The sequence below is a fragment of the Osmia lignaria genome, chromosome 8 (genome assembly GCF_051020975.1).
Source record: "Osmia lignaria lignaria isolate PbOS001 chromosome 8, iyOsmLign1, whole genome shotgun sequence".
In the NCBI taxonomy this organism is placed as follows: domain Eukaryota; kingdom Metazoa; phylum Arthropoda; class Insecta; order Hymenoptera; family Megachilidae; genus Osmia; species Osmia lignaria.
This window is the reverse complement of record NC_135039.1, coordinates 15471682-15491393: the sequence shown is the minus strand read 5'-3', so window position 1 is coordinate 15491393 and position 19712 is coordinate 15471682. Positions and strand designations below refer to the sequence as shown.

The following is a 19712-nucleotide window of genomic DNA, read 5'->3' as shown; positions in this document are numbered from 1 at the left end:
ATTAAATTCTTAATAATAATATGTGTTTAGATATTTAAAAATTAGATACAAAAAATTATTAGCACATTATTTTCCTTACCTACTATGTATCTGAATATTTTAAAAGATACAATTTTTTTTATTGTTTATATAATATTCGATGTGTACATGCAAGTATATGCATCTGTACGAGTATTCTAATATTTCTATATACAATTCATAATTAAAATATCAAACTTACATCATCTTACGTTTGTTTATAAATATATACACAATATATATATGTACAAAATGAACTACATAAAAGCACAAGCAAGAATAAAGAATAATACTGCGATAGGAAAAATTACATACACTTCCATACGAGGATGACAGACTGATAGAAGTAAACTAATATCATCTATTTCATATTCAAGACCATCTTTAGTTGGTATTTCAACAATCACCCTATCAGAAGACAACAAGTTTATTGAAAATGAACATTTTGTTTGATTTATACAAGATTTTGTTATATTTTCATAATGAAAAATAGGTTTATAAATGTCAAACAGTGCGTATATATCATTTGATACGATATCGTTATCACTATAAAAGATATAGTAGTAATAACCATTTTCTATAACATTGTGGGTCGCTTGCATATGTTTACCATTCAATAAATATGTAACATTAGTACACTGTTCGGAAGGTGGAAATTCTTGAGATATTAAAATCGAACCTCCATAGCATTTAAATAATTCATTTTCGAAACTGGATACAGAAGAATCATCATCACCGTTTGTTAAATTTTTTACAGCATTTCCTCCATGTTTAACACCTTGATCCAATAAAAATGGCTTAACAAGGTCTTGATTTCTTTTCGTTCTTTTCTTGAATATTTCCTTCTCTTTAACTTTAGATCCATTTTCGATATCTCTTCTCGTTCTTCTTCTTCCTTCAAGCATATTTTTTTCTTTTTCTTTTATTTGCTTTTTGTATTGTTTTTTTTTAGCGTGTCTTAATTTTCTGGCATTATGTACAATTGGTTCTTTTGGAGATTTCATATGTTGTTGCATGTACATTTTTGTATCCCATACCAGTTTCCTCAATTTTTCTTCCTCATTAGATAAGGTATTGCTATTTATGGCCGAATGAACATTTGTAGCATTTTTATCTGTATGGTTTTCTTCTAATTTTGAGGTAATATTTCGGAAAAATTTATTTGTTGTATTGTTTAATGTGTCATTGTGATCAACTTGTATAATACTATTATTAGAAATGGACTCTGTGTCCGATTTAAATGTTACTTTAACTTGCTGCTTAGCTTCTGGTAGAAATATATTTTCTACAATTTCTTCATTATTGTGTTCTAACATACCACATGTTCGTAAATTACGTTCCCCTTTCACAACAAGTATAGATGCACCTTCAAACCTACATGAAAATACCAGCAAGAATAATTAACATTTTAAGAACAATTAATATAATGTTGAATATTGATATCTAAGTACACACCTTGAACAAACAGAAAGTGCAACACTTGATCCTTCTAAAAGATAAAATCCCCAATATTCTAATGTGTCATCTGGTAGAGTCATATTCTTTTTAAGACGTATATGCTTTTTATAAGAAGTTATTTCTGGTTTGTGGGCCATTTGAAAGGCATTAAACGTTCTATTCATTTGTAAAACATGTTCCTACACAAATAAATATTATCAATGTTAGTTTGAATTATACAATCTTACATATGTAACAAATTATCAAAACTTACATTGTTATTCCATGTTTAAAAGTTTATTATTAAATATAATACTTAATTATACATATAATAAAGCATTCTTACTGAACAAAATACTGTAGAAATTCCATCAGTGATTTCCAAGATATCAGAATCTGTTACAGCGTATGCTACATTACCATAAAAGTTGTGGCGCAAATATAAAGGTGTAATAAGAAACAGAATTGGTACAATTGTTGTTAATGTACAAAACACTAATATCCTTTTGATACCACGCATTTTTTATGAACCTGAAAGGAAACCAGAAACGTTAATAAATGCTTAAAACGTTAAAATCTTTGTACAATACTTATAAATTTTGTATATATAGTTTACAATTAGCGAATTTTTAATGTAAAAGAAATTTGAACATTATGTATCTAATATACATGAAAATAATTATTAATTCATTCTTTACATTATAAAAGTTACATGTAAGGTAATACAGGTTAGAAATTTTACAGTGATAAAAAAACGTAAACTTAAGTTCCATTATACATGTTAAACTGATAATAAATATCATATGATTCTGATTCGTCTATTATTTTGACGTACAGAAGATTTTCATTACTTATCGCGCATGCGTTCTCAGTTAAAATATGACATTATCTCACTACTACAAAAATTAAAAGTAAACAATGTATGAAACAATATGATTTCAACATATCTTCAAAACAACTGTTAGATAAGCAATTAATATCAGGTTAAATAATAAAGATTATAAAATTAAAAAGATATTTTATTTGAAGATTTCAAGTTATTGTATACTATGTACAGGTATTACCTTTTTCATAATTTTATAGTTTAGAAACATTATAAAATGATTATAAATTGAACCTGCATGACACAATATTTACCAGCTTATTTCTTTACCTCAAATCATTTGTGCTTAATAATTTAAGAAATAATTTTATGTAGAGATAATGTAATTCTGTGAATCACAAACATTAATGTAAAGTAATTTTTGCAGTTGCTTGATAATATCCATTACTACTGATTGTGTGACGTTGCGATAGATGAATCTCTTTTAATATAGTTTCTCCAAGAAATGTATCTTTGTGAGCCTAAAAGTTTGAAAAGTTTTGTTATATAAAGTTCTTACATCGTATGATTTAAATAAATAATTAATGTCTTTACTTTCATTATTTCGGTCGCATCAAATGTGTTCAACGATCTCTTTGGTTTTTGTTCACGTTGCTCGTCATCTAGCATAAATCTGGTATTCATGAGAGTTACATGCAACTTTACTGTGTCGTTGAGTGGCATTATTAATCCTGAAGGATATATATTTGCTATTAATGTATGTTTTTTATTTTTAAGAAGTACCATGTATCTTTTTACCTATATTACTAAAGTGATTTAAAATTTTATTTGCCATTTCTTGCAAAACATTATCCGGATCGATTACTTTTGCGTATAAAACATTTGTTTCGCTAGGATCATCGTTCATTATATCGGTTCCTTGTAAGCATATACGAATTTGTTGATGTTTTTCCATCATAGGTCTACAATGTATTATAAAAAGACATATAATTATAAAGATACAATAGTAATTATACTGATATTGTAATAATTATCATACTTCACGATATGGTCTTCACAGTAATTTAAAGCCTTGATAGCTTGATTTCTTTCCGTATCATCGAGCAACGTTAATCCCACTATAGTAAGATGTAATTTGCTTGGTGTTTGAAATAACATTTTATCAATACCTCTGGAGGTTTTTTCAAAATGTGTAAGTACATCACTTTTGAACATATTAAATTTCATTATTATATGACCCTCATTCAGTGGTATTGATATAAAATGTGTGATAGGAATCTTTTTTCTTCTTGCTTCCATTAACAAATCTATCCTATGACGTGCTGTAATTATTCCTTTACGATAGCTACCAACTATCACTGTAAATACAGATATTATTATTACTTAAGATTGTTACTTAACGATACATTATGAAAACTAAAATATTAATTAACATATTAGAAAATATGTACCAATGTCTCCATCTTGGCCAACTTTTGGAATCTGTATAGTTGTTTTTGTTTCAGTTTCTAATCTCTTACGAACTGTATTTTTGGATCCAATAATAATTGGGAAAAATGTTCTAAAATATTATAAGCATTATTAATACCGTTACAATGTTTAAATTGTCGCATCTTTTTGAAAAGTAAATTTTACTTTGCTACATGAAATGTGTGTTTAAATCTTGATCCTCCGTATGGTACAATTTCTATATTAGAATCACAATGTTCATCTTCATAATCATTGTAATCTAAGTGACAATTGTCTTCAACATAAGGAGAAAGATTACGAGCATTAGACCACTCGGTATTTGCCGATAACCTGTAACATCTACCATCTACCCAAGTTAATTCTGGTTTCAGAACGTTCATTGTATCAAGAATAATCTCTTCCTTTTTTCCAATAAGTATTTTAACTCCAATGAAGTTATATTCTTATACACAATAACATCAGCTTGAAATAGAATAATTTTTACTGCGAAAATGTTAATTCTTGTTTGGTTAACTATACATATAGTAAATTAATGCGGTATATATACCGCAGGTCACCAGAGTCCATAACTGCGAAAAGACCAGTTTTCGTTCTTTGCGCATCTCTAGTACGCATCTTCGCCCTGATTGGCGATACTCCCAAACGAAGTGGAAAGCGATTAGCAGAGAGAGCTCGCTGCGTTCCCCCACCATCTTCCAACCTGCGCGTCGCAGTTATGGATTCTGGTGAACTGCGGTATAGATGGCGATTACACATTGTCACACTTCTGCAGAGTTCTTCTATATCGTATGGCATATTAATAATTTAAACAATTAAATTTTTAAGCTGCAATTTAAACATAGATTCCCTTTTATTACAAATTTTACAGCTTGTTTTTATTTAAAGATCATACATTCCAGAACAAATGTATCTGAATTGCATAGAATAAGTTTGAAGAATAATAAAATTAAGTTTATAAATGCAAAATTTATTATTTTTCATTTACTTTTTACACGTATTAAGGAAATAGTAATTGCAATTTACTTTTATGAAACAGTTAAAAATTTGTATAATATATATTATTTACAATGTTTAAGATTTTAATATTGACATTTAACAACAAAATATAGATTTTAATGTCCTTTTTTTCCTTTTGAAACCGATATAAAAGATAGGTCAGTACGTAACTATATAAGATATACATTTGTAGCAGGACATAAAATGCAATATTTTTTAAAAAGATATAACAGACATATTATTTTATACCAAATTAAATATATCAAGTTTACACATTAAACGTACGAAGTTAGAAATTTACTAATTTTCTTTTAATAGCTAAATTACGAGAATGTTTATGAAGCATGTACAAATTGACCTATGTTACAATAATAATAATAATAATAATTACAAATGTATCTACATACAGGCGTTTTGTAGGTGTATTTTTCTAATAAGTATATTACAATGAACAAAATGAAAGAATTCGTATAATAAATAACAATTTCACGTTATAAATTATATAATTAATCTTCGTCTGTACTTTTTTGGTAAACTGCACCGAATTTACTCATATACTTACGTACAAAATCTTTAGCTTTATGTTTAACATTTTCGTTACACTGCAATTCATCGACACTTTTACAGTGTTTTAATTCTTTAGCAAGTACAAAATGGGTAAGCTAGAACACAAAAAATTGTTAGCATATTAAAGTTTTTGTTATTGTTATTATCAAGTTTCATTATCCGAAAACATACCTTTCTAGCTAGATGTTTAAAATCTTCTGTATTAGTTATTCTACCCTGTTTACAATCATTTTTTCTATAAGGATTCAAAAAGTGTACCATCACGTTGGCCATATTTATTCGGAAAGTATCTTTAATCTTTCTTTCTGACATTGTTGACAAATCTGTTGAAGGTGATTGTAATTTACTTAAACTATGTCGCGAATGTGATTTAGATTTGTTATTACGTCGATGCCTTCGCATTTTGTCAACGTGTTCTTTAAATTTTGCTCTTTCTTTTTGACGACGTAATTTTTCCTTTATCCCTTTGTGCGTTTTATGATCCATACGATCCTCTTCTCGACGTGGCTATAAAAATAGACAATAATAATAATAAATACCGATTATAATTAAATACAGAAGAAAAAAAAAAGAACAGTATTACGTACACTAATAATTCTTTCTTGAACTAAACCTTCTCTTCTTTTCTTGCCCTCCGGTAACAATCCAGTATTTCCGGTCAAGTGAAAAGCACTTTTCTTACACGCATTATGTTTAGAACCATCCAATGATTTTTCTACTAAAATATTATTTAAACTCAATTCTTCGTTTCGTGAATCTTCGTTGTTATCCTCATCAACAATGTCTTCCTCATCTTCGTTCGACGAACTAGATTCTTCGCTAGATTCTGAAGTTGACGAGGAATCTGGCTGAACTCCAATATGATCAGGCGGAGGAGGTAACCACTGCGATATTCGCTCTTTCACGTGATAGTAATACGTTCTGCCTCTGGCGTCGGTTGCACTTTTCCATTTAGGTGGTAAATCTATAGGAGGTACTTCAGGTTGTGCTTGTCTAAAGGTAGATTGTTGAAATTGTTGATCCGACTGCTGCTGCTTTTCAATATGTTCGTACAGAGATTGAGATTGAATGGTGACAGATGTTCCGCTATGTACTATGCTATTTGGAAGTGACAATTGACCTTCGGGATATTGTTGATGACAATGAGATAACAAAGAATATGCTGTTGTAGTTTGATTGAACACAGGCGTTTGACTTATCGTATATATTACTGGAGGTACACCGGAAGGTATACTGCTCGACATTCCAGATGATATCTCGGATGGAATCGATGGTGGTAGTACGTGTGAATTTTGTGATACTATTCCAGATTGAGAATGACCAGCAACCGCTTGTGCACCTCCTACGTATATCGGGGTACATTGTTGACTTATTTCGCTGTCTGTAATAAAATTTTATATAAATGTAATGCAACGCATATTAAATAATTTGAAGGATAAAAAGATATGCGAATGAAAACCTTGCGTAGGGTACTGCTGCCACTGGCCAATAGATGGATTGTAAAAAACTGGATATCCTGTTTGCGGATCTACCATAGCCGTCGTATGAGGATCTATACTTAACGCTAGACATCTTGTCTCATGATCTTGCCACGATTCTTGTTGCTGTCGACGTTGTCGCTCTTCTTCCTCTTTAGCAACTTTCAAGGCAAATAATTGTCTACGTTCGTACTTCGTCATACGCGGAATTGGAACTAAACTACTTCTTTCTTCTACTCTTTTATCTTTTGTACGAGTGTGCTCAGATTCTGGAGATTCTCGTCCCCGTCTTCTATCTCCACGTTTCTCGGTTTCGTTTCTTCCGTATCTATCGGATCTATGTCTATCAAATGAAAATATGATAAATTATAAATTATATATAAAGAAACGTCGCGTTTTGATTATTTATCATACCTGTCATACGACGTTCCTCTTTTCTCCTCCTTTTCTAATTCTTCTCTGTATCCACGATCTGAAAGAAAATGAGTTATGTTAAATGAATTCCTACGACGAAATATTTCATTTTATATTCAATATTATACCTGCTTCTCTTTCGTGCTCTTTCATTTGTTCAATTCTTTCTTTTTTTGGTATACGAAAAACTTCCTTCAAATTTGACCATTCAGCTAACAGACTGGAGGCTAACTCAGGAATAAGATTTCGATCTCCGTTATCCAATTTTATTTCGCTATTTTCTATGTTATTTTCTTGTTTTTCTGTATCGGTTAATTGATTAACATCATAATTGCTTTGCAATTCCTCGCAATTTCCTTTTACTTTTTCTTGATCGTCTTCCGGTGAATCTCCGCTAGGAGAAAAATATAATCGTCTCGACCACTTTTCGACGACATTATAAATTTTACTATCCATTAACATTGTTTTATTAGGAATCGGGAGTGTGTTTAGTGTTTTCAAAACTTCTAGCCGGAATTGTTGTGCCTCTTCCGAATCGTTTGTTGAAACATCCATAACGTAGCTCCAAATCAAACGTAAACCATGATAATCCAAAAATAATCTTCTACATGGTTGTTCTCCGCTTTGTATTAGACGTAGAAGCCGCGTCCTGTGTTCTAATTCTCTACTACGTACCATTAATCTACTTAACGTTAACGTATGAGCTCTATTTTTCAAACCACCTAAGCATAGCTTATCTATTTCCTCTTCCAACTAAAATAAATGAAGGAAATAGAAACAAGAATTTCGATATTTATAAATCTAACATAATATTTATGGAACTTACATCTTCATCTTCCATGTAATCAGCTTGTTTCTTTTCACCTTTCTTCTTTCTCATATCTTTATCACGTTTCTCTTTCTTCTCAATCTTTTCTTTCTCTTCTTCAGGCGTCTCACCGATCCAACCACGGCAGTTAGGAGCTTCACAAAAACATTTCTGCGCCTCTTTACTAACGTTATAATAAAATTGATAACATAGGTAATTCAGTTTCAAAAATTAATGTACATATTAAAAATTACATTGTGTATATATATATATATATCATGCGTACCCATAACGTTGAAAATGATAGTCGAATGTAATTTCTTCACCGGCAGCTATGAATTTTTTATTAAAGAAACCTATTCTTAGTTCCCCGTTAACCGTCCACTGTTCACAAATTTCGATGATAAACATGAAAATTTATATGAATTATTCTGTATATAATACATTAAATATTTAATTATACTTACTTTTTGTGTTTCAGAATTCGGATCACAACTATGATTAATGAATCGTGAAACGTTTCCTTTCATAGTGGCATCAATAATTTGATCAGATTTTAATGCCATAAAATAATAATGTTTATTTTTATCTTTTGAATATTCCTTTGCTCTACGTCGAAAATCTTTTGGATCAACCACTTCACCTACGTATTCCATTATAAATTCCCCTCTAATGATTAGAGATTAAATTTTTATTAAAACAAATAATTATAACATCATAAATTCGCGTCGTAAAGAATACTTACGCTAACATATCTACGATAGCACGCAATCCAAATCCTTTTTTCTCGGTTCTAAATACTTCACACTTGGCGTATTCACAATTTTGAAATCTTTTATTTGTACAACGGTCACCAACTATACATCTAGGACCACTGAAATTTATATTCATTATAATATAATATACTATATAATAGAATCAAGAAATAAAAATAATACAGTTATACCATTCTATCATAAGTAGTCTATTCAAACAATCCTCTCCGCAACCTAATTCTCCTCTCTCAATTTCTTCGTCCGTTAAAAAACAGTCGCACACCATGCGTTTCGTTTCTTTGTTTGTATACCTAAAAGAATGATTATTTATTTAGAAGAATAAATAAACCAATCTCCGACAGGTATCATAATTTTTCAATGAAATTACCTTTCCGTTAGATATAAATTTTCATGCAAATATTCAAACTGGCTTAGCCTTTCTTCCATTTCTCTGTCTTTTATCTCAGGAACCATAGGTAAGAAAATTTTGGCGCCGACAGTTTTTGGAATTTGTACAATATTAGTGGTATTAGTTATTAAAGTTTCTTTCGTTTGTTCTGTATCTACGTTAGATTGAGTATTTGTGACTGTTGAGCCAGATCCAGAGTCGGAGCAACTAATATCCGTCAGAGATCCAGTCGTAAATTTAAGAGCAGTCGAAGATGAACCTGTCTCGGATATATTTGTGGTTGCGTTTGGTAACAGAGATCCAATTGTTAACGCGGATACAGCTCCTGTACTTGATCCACCCATTTCAAGTTCACTTGATCTTCGCCAACGAGATTTTACTTTAACGGGTTTCGAAGAATCTGAATCGTAGCCTGTAGTAGGGCAATTTGTTGCTAACGATGTAACAGAATCGAACGTATTCGCTGTTTTATTAACATTATTTTCTTTATCCGATTGCGGTTCAGTTGTATTATCAATTTTAACTTCATTGCTAATCGAACAATTATTGTTAATTATTTTTTCTCGTTCCGGTTGAACGATTGGTTTTGAAACATCTATATTGGGTTTCGTGACTAAACCGCGTCCGCGAGACCTGTTAAATGAAAAAAAGATAAAAAAATATTTATGTACTTAGACCGCGTTTAAAACGTTTCGATATTAAAATCCTTACCTTTGTTTCATTAAACCGATCGACCTGATTCTACTACTTCTTCTTACACCAGAACTATTTGATCCACTTTCCGAACCTGTTGTATCGGTACTACCGCTCCTGCTTCTAAATTCGCTTCTTTTATCGATATCATTCGAGCTGTTATTACACTTTGGGTCAAGTTCTGTCAGTTTACAATTATTCATGGACAATAACGTGTCGTTACTATTATCACTACTACTAGATAATTTTGTATCTTCTCCATCAAGTTTGCTATCTGCTTCGCTGTCACCGTATTCTTCGTTAATCTGTTGCGAATTCATTGGTTTCCTTTGAATCTTTTCGTTCTTTTTATCTTGTAAAACTTTCAATTTCAATACATTCTGATTTGTACATTCTACTTTATCATTGCAAGAATCAGACTTATTTAATTCGATTGTATTTTTATCTATGGTATCGAGCAAGGATGCAGAATTATTCGATTGATGTAACTGTTCCATTTTATCTAATATCGACGAACTGCTTTCATCGTCGACACTCATCGGTATTACTTTCTCTATGTTGTCGGTAATTTGTAGCGGAGACATAATATTTTCAATATTAGATAAATCATTGACTAACTTTTGTATTTCTTTGGAAGATTCGTTAATTTGCATTTCTGCTAATTTGTTATCTATTTTACAGAACTCGTCTTTAGATAAATTTTCATGTGACTTTTTAACGCTCGTACCATTATTTACCTGTAATTCTTCTTGATCGTTAAGGATAGTTTTACTGTTACGAGTATATTCATTGTTTTTATCGATACAAATAATTGGCACCTCTGTACATAAACCTGATATGGAATTGTCTGTTTTACTTTTATGCAAAGCGCACATTTTGTTCTCCACGTCACAGCAACACTCGTTACTCGACGTGTTTATCGAATCGCATTCTATTAACATGGATGCCGCACTATTCTCATTTTGTATCACAGTATATTCCAAAAAATTTTTTTTTTCTAACGAAGGATTATTCACTAGTAACACCTCTTTTACCATCGCGTTATCCTCTTCCTTCAGGCTATAATTGTTATCTTTAACGTCATCTTTAACTTCCATCTCTTCGCAAATTATTGTTTCTTCTATCACATCTTCCGGCCATATTTCGATTTCATTGGAATCAACTTCGGTTAAAATTTCTTTACTTGGATTACCAACGACTACTTGTTGGACATCTTCCGGACTAAGTTCTTCGGATTGATCAATTATAATATCTACTCCGTCTTGACTATCGCTTTCGCTAGAGTCCTTTTTATATTGCGACGTTGTCGAATACGCGTATTCTTCGTTAATTGCAAGTACGTTACTATTAGAACCATTTTTGTGCTTATTATGCTTCCTTACAGAGTTTTGATTCTTCTTAGGAAGTACTTGGTTCGGGTATTCTGTAGCGCTTCTACCATCTTCAGAATTATTTAAGTAAGATATTTGTAAAATTTCACCGTTAACCTTCTTCTCTTCTGATTGCTTTTTAGCTATCTGTCTACTAGATTTTCTAACAGGTACATATTTAATAGATGATTTTACGGATGATTTCATTTCAGTTTTACGTCTACGTGCCATTTTGATTCCATGTATTCCTCTAGTCTGAAATATTTATAAGAAACAAAGTTAAAAAATGAGAAAACATCATAGATTGTAATTAGTTAGCACTATAAACAATGTGGTTATTACATAGTATTAGTATTAGGTAAGCTCTATATTATTTTAATAAAAAAAGAAAGAATTAAAAATTATTCAGATATATATTCTTTATGTAAAGAACATGATTTTATGCTATTATTAAATAAAAATATTAAAATTAAAAGTGAATATATCGATACAAAGAAACATTACCATTTGTTTCGCTGCAGTCTTTTATTATATAAAAAAATTGTTTTATTACATAACAATTTATGAACAGTTTTTATCAAATTTCAATGATAGCTTAATGTTAATTTTATTATTCTACTATTACAGGTTTTATATAGCCTTTGTTTGTGTCTTGTTCAAAAATATACTATTTTGAGATTTGTATAAAAACTATAAAACTCTTGAATCCATTGAACAGTTTTTAAAATAATGATTATTATTATGATATATGTATATATTTGAAACTTCTAACATTATTTGTTACATACAATATCTTAGTAATTATCATAAAAGTACTTACTATAAACTGATAAACATTGTTTCCTTAAAGTATACATTTTGGCCTGACATATTTAAATCAAAGTTTTAAAAAAAATGTATTGATAAGTACTTACCATACACCCCTAAAATTGCGTTTCGTAATTTCATCATAATTATTATTTAAGATATTTTATATACATTAGTGAATAAACACATTTTTGCATTCATTGGATATCCTGAGGAAACATAAATGTAATCGACATAGTATGAATCATTGCGACGTGAATTGTGTTAATTGCTGGCTAACAAATTCGAATGTTATTGCAAAGTTTGCAAGTTGAGTAATACACAGTTGTGAGCTACACATTGACAGAAGTTTTAGGCAATATAGTTATCTTCCCCTGTCTTGCTTGTTTCTCACTTGGTATTCATCACCTTCGATACGAATGGAACGAAAACTCAATCGCAGCTAATACTTTCTGAAATCAATTTATGATTTGTTTAAACAAACATTAATCACCTGAACGAACTCATCACGAAGAAGTGCAAAGGATGTGTGATACTTGATTCATAAAGTGTATATCTCAAACGCATACGTAGTTGCCACTGGATATTACTTGTTTGTAACAATACCGACTGCACAGCATATAAGGCTGACGCTTTAGTATTTTCACTAGGTAGTTTCTTACACAAAAAATTATATTCCCTAGATATGTATCGTAAAAAACATGACATTGTAGAAGCAATTATATTATGCATTTCAACATTTCTCGTTTTGTATGCTCATATTTATTTACACACCTTTAAAAAAGAATTCGATTTGGAATGTAACACTCAATTTTACGCATTGAACGAACTTCATAAGTATTTATTTACACAAAAATGATTAACAGTATAAAATAGCCTTTGAAAGAAAGTATACTTATTGTTAATTAGGTATATTTATATATTTTTTTCATAATGAATTATGTTTTACTAACAATTTTTAGTGATTTCATGTTTAACTGTAAAACTTAACAGCACTGCTTGGTTGGTATTGGTTGGTCAACTGAGAAAATGGCCATTCCTATTAATTTAAATTTGAAAGTAGTGGAAGTTTATAATTATTAACCTTATTTCAGTAATATTTATTGTGATATTGCAAAGGATTTGAAAACTTTGTAATATTGAAACACAAAATTTTTTGTTATTTGTTTTAATGGTACCATTAAAGAATTATAAACATTGAAATATGAATTGCATTTTCCTGTGATTAATCATTATCATTTTTGATTAGATTGGAAATTGAAACCCCTTAAGTATTTATAATGTTATATTTATTAATCCTCTAGTAGATTAACCAGTAATCACACTAATACAAACGTTTCTATTGTTTTAGATGAAAAGGTGTTTTCAGAGACTTGTAAAACTTTTCATTGCAACAAAACAACAATGTATACATTCTCATAACAATTATACATTTGCAGAAGCTACACATCTACAGTAAATAAACAAAGGAGGAATTATAACTTCAAATGATTTAACAAAATGTTTAAATGTTTAACAGGCATCACCATGGTTGTAGCTGTGCTACTTTGAGTAGCTTCTAGTTCTTCCTTTGGTAGATTTTCTGAAAGCCAAGCATCAATTACAGGAAGATTTTTTTCAGTCCATTGTTTTCGGTCTGCTGTGAAAGCTTTTTGAATCGGCAGGTTTTTAGAGACATGATCACGATGGCTTTCATACAGTTTTTCAACCAAGTCTACACCTTGCTGAGTACTGTACGTAGAAGTGGCCAATTCTATGATGCTGGACCACAAATAATGTTTATCCTCGAATCTTTGTTTAACAGTATCCCAATTGTCAATCAAGAAGTTGAACAATGTTCTGTAACCAGCTGCTCCACCACTTAGTGTTACAAAGATTAGCTGAATATCTGAGTCTGAGAAATTTTCATTCTGTTCGAGGATCGTCACGTTCAATAATCTACGGTATTATTGTTAAATCTTAGTAAATTTAAGATCTCTATATTAATTCCAATTTGATAAGTTATACTACCTTTCAATTTTATTCGCGTCTTTTGTACAGCCAGCTAAAGATTTTAGATCCATCCTTTCATACTTGGAAACATTCATGATACGTTGAAGTCCAAATTCCCATTCTTCTTCAGTGCCCCATTTCAACAATGGACAAATGAAATCATTGGCTCTGAAAAGTTCAGGAAAATAACTTTATTATATTGCTATGAAAATGGTATGTAATTAGGAAAATATGTAATTTATTTTTGGAAAATTTAAGTACTGACGAATTTCTTGCATCTTGATCTTCGCCCCTTAGCCATCTTTGATACTGATTTCTTGCTTCGATAATGCAAGGTTCGTATCCAGCACGACAGAGGAAGTTTTTCGCCATTCCTCGCATACGAGACTTCCAAGATGGTTCACCTGCTTGTTCATTTTCCTTTAGTTCCATATACAGAGGCTTCAGCAAGGTACGTATGTATGCCTGAAATAACGAAGTTGTATAATAAATTAAGTATCGAAGGGTGTCTTATATTAGAAAATAGTCACACGAAAGGGGGTGTGCTACGAAACTTCGAAATTTGGAGATTTGAAATTAAAATTAAAATTTTAAAAATTTGGATTTAAATTTTGGAATTTCAGGGTTTGGAAATTTACATTTCTGTTAATAAAAAGAAACTTATTGATGCTTTCTAAGAAGAGAAGGAAAGTATTTAAAACTGTTTTACATGTTTTACCTGAAATTTGGGATACACCTCAGATCCTTCGATACGTCTGTCAATATGATCGATCATCATAAAGATAGGTTCCCAAACTACGTGACATCTTTCCTCTTGCAAGAATAGAGTCATATTCAATGCGATTCCAAAACAGAGTTCTCCAGAATATGCTAAATTCCAAGAGTCGTGAAGCAATTTCGCTCTGGTTAAAACTGGAATCTTTTCGCGATTTGGACCCCGTAGATATTGTATTAACATTTTCCAGTTGCATGAATCGTAATTTACTGGAAACATTCCTATAAAAATAATTTATTGAATATTTCACAAACTTTAAGTAGCTTATCAGTTGAGAAACATTTGTCATACCTATTTCTTCTGGATTAACAATAATGAAGTGATCCTCGTCGGTGATGTCTGGAACGGTGAGATTCTTTGGTTTGTACCCTTTTGGCAACCACAAAGGATACGGTTTGTGAAATTCTAATTTTTCCTCCGACATCATTACTATTGGTATGTCCCATTGGTAGGACACTTTGGGAGTCGCCGCTCGAGGAGCTTCTCTGAGATTGACTTTCTGTAATATATATGTTTTCACAATGAAAAAGATACTGATTTTAATTACGTTAACCGTATTTTTAATCTATTTTTACAACTTATTACAGCTGAGAGCCTCAGGTTCCAAAAATCTCAATCCGACCCTGCTACTGTGGTAATTGTAAGTGATAATACCGTATGTTTGGTAACAATCGTAGGAACGTAATCTCAGGGACTAACGCGCTTGTTAACGTAATCACCAAACGATCGAGGTGGTATGTAAATGCTTTCCACAATAGAAGTTATCAGCTCTGAAATTTTCTTTACATTTGTGCGTCTTTCAAACGGTTGTAATAGTTTCTTTAGAGAGTGGATATCATTTTTTACCGCTTCCAAGGGTAAAAACACAATCCGTCCGGTATCAGTCTTAAGGACATTGCAATTTTTTTGAGAACTTTAGAACCTTAGAATTTCAGAATTTTAAAAAGCTTGTAATCTGAAAATTTTAGAATAGTGAATAGGGTAGTCCTTATGGGGGGTGGGGCATATTGGTCCCTGTTTTTGCCGATGCTTTTGCACAAAAACGACAAAAAAATAATTGGGTGCAACATTTCTTTTCCAGGTATTCTGCCTAAACCTACTAGGCTAACGTCACCAAGAGAATCTTTATTTAAAACGTAAATGCATTGAAACTCGCATTTCCTTCGACATCAAGGAATTATCCGTATAAAAATCATGTTATCGTTCTGGTTTTCCCAACCCTGAGCCAAGCAATGCCTTTGTTCGATGGGATTAGTAACACAGGTAAGTACACCTACCTGACTAAGCGTCATTGTTTTCGTTTCATAATCGCGAATGACCGTGACCAATGGCAGCCTGTCCCGAGTGATCCACAGACCAGCGATGCTGCTGACCGTCCGACCTTCCGGAAGAATATTTGTTTCGTTCGCTATATCATTTAAATGGCTGTAGATATCGTCAGCGAAGAAGGTTCGTAGATTCCTGAAAAATTATACTCGAATCATGTTCAAAATTGCATTGAAATTATTATAGATTTATCGTTAGTTATGGTGGTAAAATGGGTGTTTAATAAAAATCATCACTGTTGTAAACTCTAGCTATATTGCCGCTATTTACTATATTACCACTCGTTCTATATTGCCAATTTCACAAATCCCCCCTGTTGTTAGCTCTTTCGAGGTGGTGGGGAGGCATTGTAGGGGAATTCGTGGTGCGGCGGTGAGGTGGTGGGGAGGCATTGTAGGGGAATTCGTGCTGCGGCGGTGAGGTGGTGGGGATACGAATATTTCGAGATACTGCAGAGTTTAAACGTAATATTAAAACCAGTAAGTATTGCACGACATATGAACGATAGTGTATATCAACTAAAGTTTAAAATTAAAAATTAAAAATTGACTAATTAAAGAAAGCAGTTACTCTTCTGAATTTTGTCGAATGAAATTTCTGACGCCCTTTCGGAACATCTCTTTGCCAAGAAGAATGTTGAACATTCGGAACACCAGTTCGGCTACGAGGAAAAGGAAAATCATATAATTAGAAACAATTTTATAAATTAGTTTTTTAATTATATACTTGAATTAAAACATACTCTTGCTAGCTGTAGCTTCGTTCGTGATGCCTGCAGCCTTTGAGAAAGGCTTATATTTTCCAAATTCGTAATAAAAAGAATACAGCATCGTCATTGGCCATCTTCCTTCCATTTCATCTGGATTGATCTGTAACAAATTCGTTCTTCTTTTCAATTTGATATTAATCCCGGAGAAGGACCATCTATCATTTTTTTTCTGGGATAGTTCTGAGGGAGCTATAGCTCCAATCCCCAATTTCCAGAGAGTCCTATTGTAACCCTTTCATTTTTAACAACGAAACTGTTAATCAATGACAATACGTACGTCAACCGTAGTCATCGAAGCCAAAAACGAGTTCAATGCTTTGCTGACTGGTGCATCGCTCCAGCTGAATGGCGTGATGTACTGGCCTATCCATTGATAGATCAGTTCGTATGTAACAGTCCAAATAGATGGACTGTTCAAATGATTGGTGCTGTAAACAATTTTATTTTTATATAATTTATAAGTGAGTAGGGTCATAAAGTTTTATATTTTTGAAAAATATCTCTTGTTTTATAGATCATCCCGGTATATAGAAATTGGAACTGGTTGCAAAGTTACGTACCCGAAGAACATCAAGCCCCAGTTGTCAGTTGGATTATCGTGGAGCCAAGGAAGCGCCACAATGTCGAGTTTAGGCAGGACTATCGAACTATTGAAGTATTCTTGTAAATAGTTCATAATCCAGACAATCTTGTCGGGCACGTGTTCTAGGGAGTCCAAGTGTTTTTTTGGTGCCCAAACTTTGATCTCCACCCTTCTACCGTCCATTTCGTTAATTTCCTCGTTAGGTGAAATGCTTGTAAAATCGGACACCAACAGAGCTAACTGATAGGTGGACATTTTCGGTGTCGTTTCAAAGTGATCCCATACGAAATTTTGATTGTCCGATCTAAATAACGAGAATATAAAAGTTTAGAAATATATTTGTTAATCATTTAAAAGCTAAAAAAATTTTTTTAAGTAGGTACTATTTATATAAAATAATTGGATTGATATGTTTTAAGTAAAAAAAAAATTATTACAATTTCAGAAGGATTAAGGATAATAAGACTGACATTATTTACCAGTTCAAACAGAAATTGATACCGATGGTTACTTACGCTGCGGTAAGTTCCAGAGGGGTGTTTGAAAGAGCGGTCATGTTCACTGGTCGAAGGACGCTCAATTTGAAGGTTGCTTTGTAAGGAGGTTCGTCCATGCAAGGAAAGACTTGGTGTGCCCGGTTCGGTCTGAAGTATGTAGCTACGTAAGGACTGAAAAAGAAATAATAATTAAGAATATCTTTATTCCTACATTCTTTCAGACGTTGACTGCGGATGAAATTACAGTGATGTTATCAGAGTTGTGTCTAAAGATTTCATGCTTAGACATGTATGGACTTACTGATCCGGGTATTCCTTTCTGTATAGCCCACAGTGTACATTCGAAGTCAGATTTCCGACGAAACTGATATCCACTTCACAGCTGCTGCCTTTCTTCAGCATCTGCTCCAGATGAATGGTGTACCAAGGTTTCTGCCAATCCGGAAGAGTAACCCTCGCCACGTTAACATCCATCATTGGCAAACCTTTTTCTCTTTTAACATTTTTTTAAATAATTCAATAATTTTTGAATTTTTATGTTGCAGTAAAACGAAGAGCAACATATCTTCGGGTCGCAGGTAAATAATTGCATGCACACGAGATTGTCCACAGGGCACTAAGATGCCCGCTGGCTGCTTTAGTCGCCCGCGCACGTTTCACAAAATATAATTTCTTTATTGTTCTATGGCATCCGGAAAGGTGTCTAATTGATTTTTACTTATTTATTTATTTACCTTTCTTCGGACGCCGCTTCCGTAATTCTAACACTGTACTTTGAGATGTGAATATCTGGATCAGCGTTCAAAGTAATTGTATCGCTGGTATCTGTCCAAGTGACGTTGATCCTCACTCGACCATTGAATTTGTCGTTACCAACAAAGGGTTGAAGTTCTAGGTGGTAACTAGTAGCCACGACTTCCTGTGGCAGCCTGTGTAGAATTCTATGATACTCGAGCTCATTTAGGTCCATACTTCTTTTAAATCTTGATGTTACCTAGGAAGGAAATTCACATGTTTTCGGGGCAGATAAAAATTAGGTAAAAAATAATTATAATGTAGAATGTTAAATGTAAAGCTATCTAAGTTTTATAATAATAAAAATTAAAGTCACTTACGGCAGGAGAGGCTGAGGCGTAATGCGGTAGAGCCAATATCAGGAAGAGCACCGTGATAGCTGCTAAGTACCTCATGGTTCTTCTGTAGGTTTAATATCAGTATACTTGGACTAAAACTTATACATTCAACTTTAAGTTAATACCCTCCTATATGTTCTAGGTCTCGACTGACCCAGACCCCGCTATTCAAGGATTGAATAAGGCTTCCCGATAAGGTTTGAAAAAAAATTACCTGCATCAAATATTCCTTGATCACTGATCACTAAATCATGGACTTACTTGGCAATCCTTGTCCAACAGGTCCGTAACCGCATTCGTCGCTGGAGTTCCAGGTGTCCGGAAGAGTCGTCAGGAAAGATTACTTTGGGTCAAGCTGCGTTGACCTTGAATACTCGAACGTTGTATCCACAGAATGTAAAGGACTGCGTTCGAACGCAGTCGCTGGCAAACTGTCCTCCAGCTTCCTGCTTCTGTCAACTGGTGCACCAGCGTTGAATGTGTTGAGAAAAATGCGTAAAAACTATCCCTGTGGAATAGGGAGCAGAGGGAAGGTGAAGGAGCACGTGATGGTTAGCGAACGGATTGGTGTCCAAAGCAGAGATCCAAAGCG

General features: G+C 32.5%; 4 protein-coding genes and 1 long non-coding RNA gene across 13 annotated transcripts; 1 reads left to right on the top strand and 4 right to left on the bottom strand.

Moving 5' to 3' along the window:
• Positions 1-16: 16 nt before the first annotated feature.
• On the bottom strand, positions 17-2745 carry LOC117606787 (uncharacterized). 5 transcript variants are annotated; one of them, XM_034329690.2, is made up of 4 exons: positions 2609-2745; positions 1802-1986; positions 1474-1655; positions 17-1392 (listed from the first exon to the last, which is right to left on the bottom strand). In XM_034329690.2, the coding sequence occupies exons 2-4, from the start codon at positions 1973-1975 to the stop codon at positions 276-278; spliced, it is 1473 nt and encodes a 490-aa protein (XP_034185581.1). In that variant the 5' UTR covers positions 1976-1986; positions 2609-2745; the 3' UTR covers positions 17-275. The 5 variants fall into 5 exon arrangements, with proteins under 5 accessions (XP_034185581.1, XP_034185583.1, XP_034185582.1 ...); XM_034329692.2 differs by having other exon boundaries at positions 2593-2717; XM_034329691.2 differs by lacking the exon at positions 2609-2745 and adding an exon at positions 2291-2429.
• LOC117606788 (activating signal cointegrator 1 complex subunit 1) lies at positions 2659-4330 on the bottom strand. Its single transcript, XM_034329693.2, has 6 exons — positions 3914-4330; positions 3730-3839; positions 3318-3636; positions 3077-3240; positions 2873-3009; positions 2659-2799 (listed from the first exon to the last, which is right to left on the bottom strand). Exons 1-6 carry the CDS (start codon positions 4126-4128, stop codon positions 2683-2685), a joined length of 1062 nt encoding a protein of 353 aa, XP_034185584.2. The 5' UTR covers positions 4129-4330; the 3' UTR covers positions 2659-2682.
• A 604-nt stretch (positions 4331-4934) lies between these two features.
• On the bottom strand, positions 4935-12690 carry Set2 (SET domain containing 2). 4 transcript variants are annotated; one of them, XM_034329676.2, is made up of 15 exons: positions 12582-12665; positions 12153-12497; positions 9887-11493; positions 9155-9808; positions 8958-9077; positions 8757-8885; positions 8479-8680; positions 8298-8395; positions 8030-8195; positions 7332-7956; positions 7204-7261; positions 6771-7132; positions 5899-6692; positions 5483-5818; positions 4935-5406 (listed from the first exon to the last, which is right to left on the bottom strand). In XM_034329676.2, the coding sequence occupies exons 2-15, from the start codon at positions 12153-12155 to the stop codon at positions 5251-5253; spliced, it is 5310 nt and encodes a 1769-aa protein (XP_034185567.1). In that variant the 5' UTR covers positions 12156-12497; positions 12582-12665; the 3' UTR covers positions 4935-5250. The 4 variants fall into 4 exon arrangements, with proteins under 4 accessions (XP_034185567.1, XP_034185569.1, XP_034185568.1 ...); XM_034329678.2 differs by lacking the exon at positions 12153-12497 and having other exon boundaries at positions 12539-12690; XM_034329677.2 differs by having other exon boundaries at positions 12153-12686.
• Positions 12691-13380: 690 nt separating this feature from the next.
• On the bottom strand, positions 13381-19523 carry LOC117606785 (aminopeptidase N). Its single transcript, XM_034329683.2, has 15 exons — positions 19382-19523; positions 19103-19184; positions 18722-18981; positions 18289-18480; positions 18006-18158; positions 17468-17794; positions 17185-17335; positions 16881-17007; positions 16709-16799; positions 16090-16273; positions 15104-15311; positions 14756-15033; positions 14303-14502; positions 14056-14205; positions 13381-13983 (listed from the first exon to the last, which is right to left on the bottom strand). Exons 1-15 carry the CDS (start codon positions 19414-19416, stop codon positions 13521-13523), a joined length of 2901 nt encoding a protein of 966 aa, XP_034185574.1. The 5' UTR covers positions 19417-19523; the 3' UTR covers positions 13381-13520.
• On the top strand, positions 15300-18073 carry LOC117606790 (uncharacterized). Of its 2 annotated transcripts, XR_013062628.1 has the most exons (4): positions 15300-15546; positions 15894-16075; positions 17422-17865; positions 17936-18073. It is a non-coding gene; the product is annotated as an uncharacterized LOC117606790 (long non-coding RNA). The 2 variants fall into 2 exon arrangements; XR_013062629.1 differs by lacking the exon at positions 17422-17865 and having other exon boundaries at positions 15300-15452; positions 17936-18068.
• Positions 19524-19712: the final 189 nt, after the last annotated feature.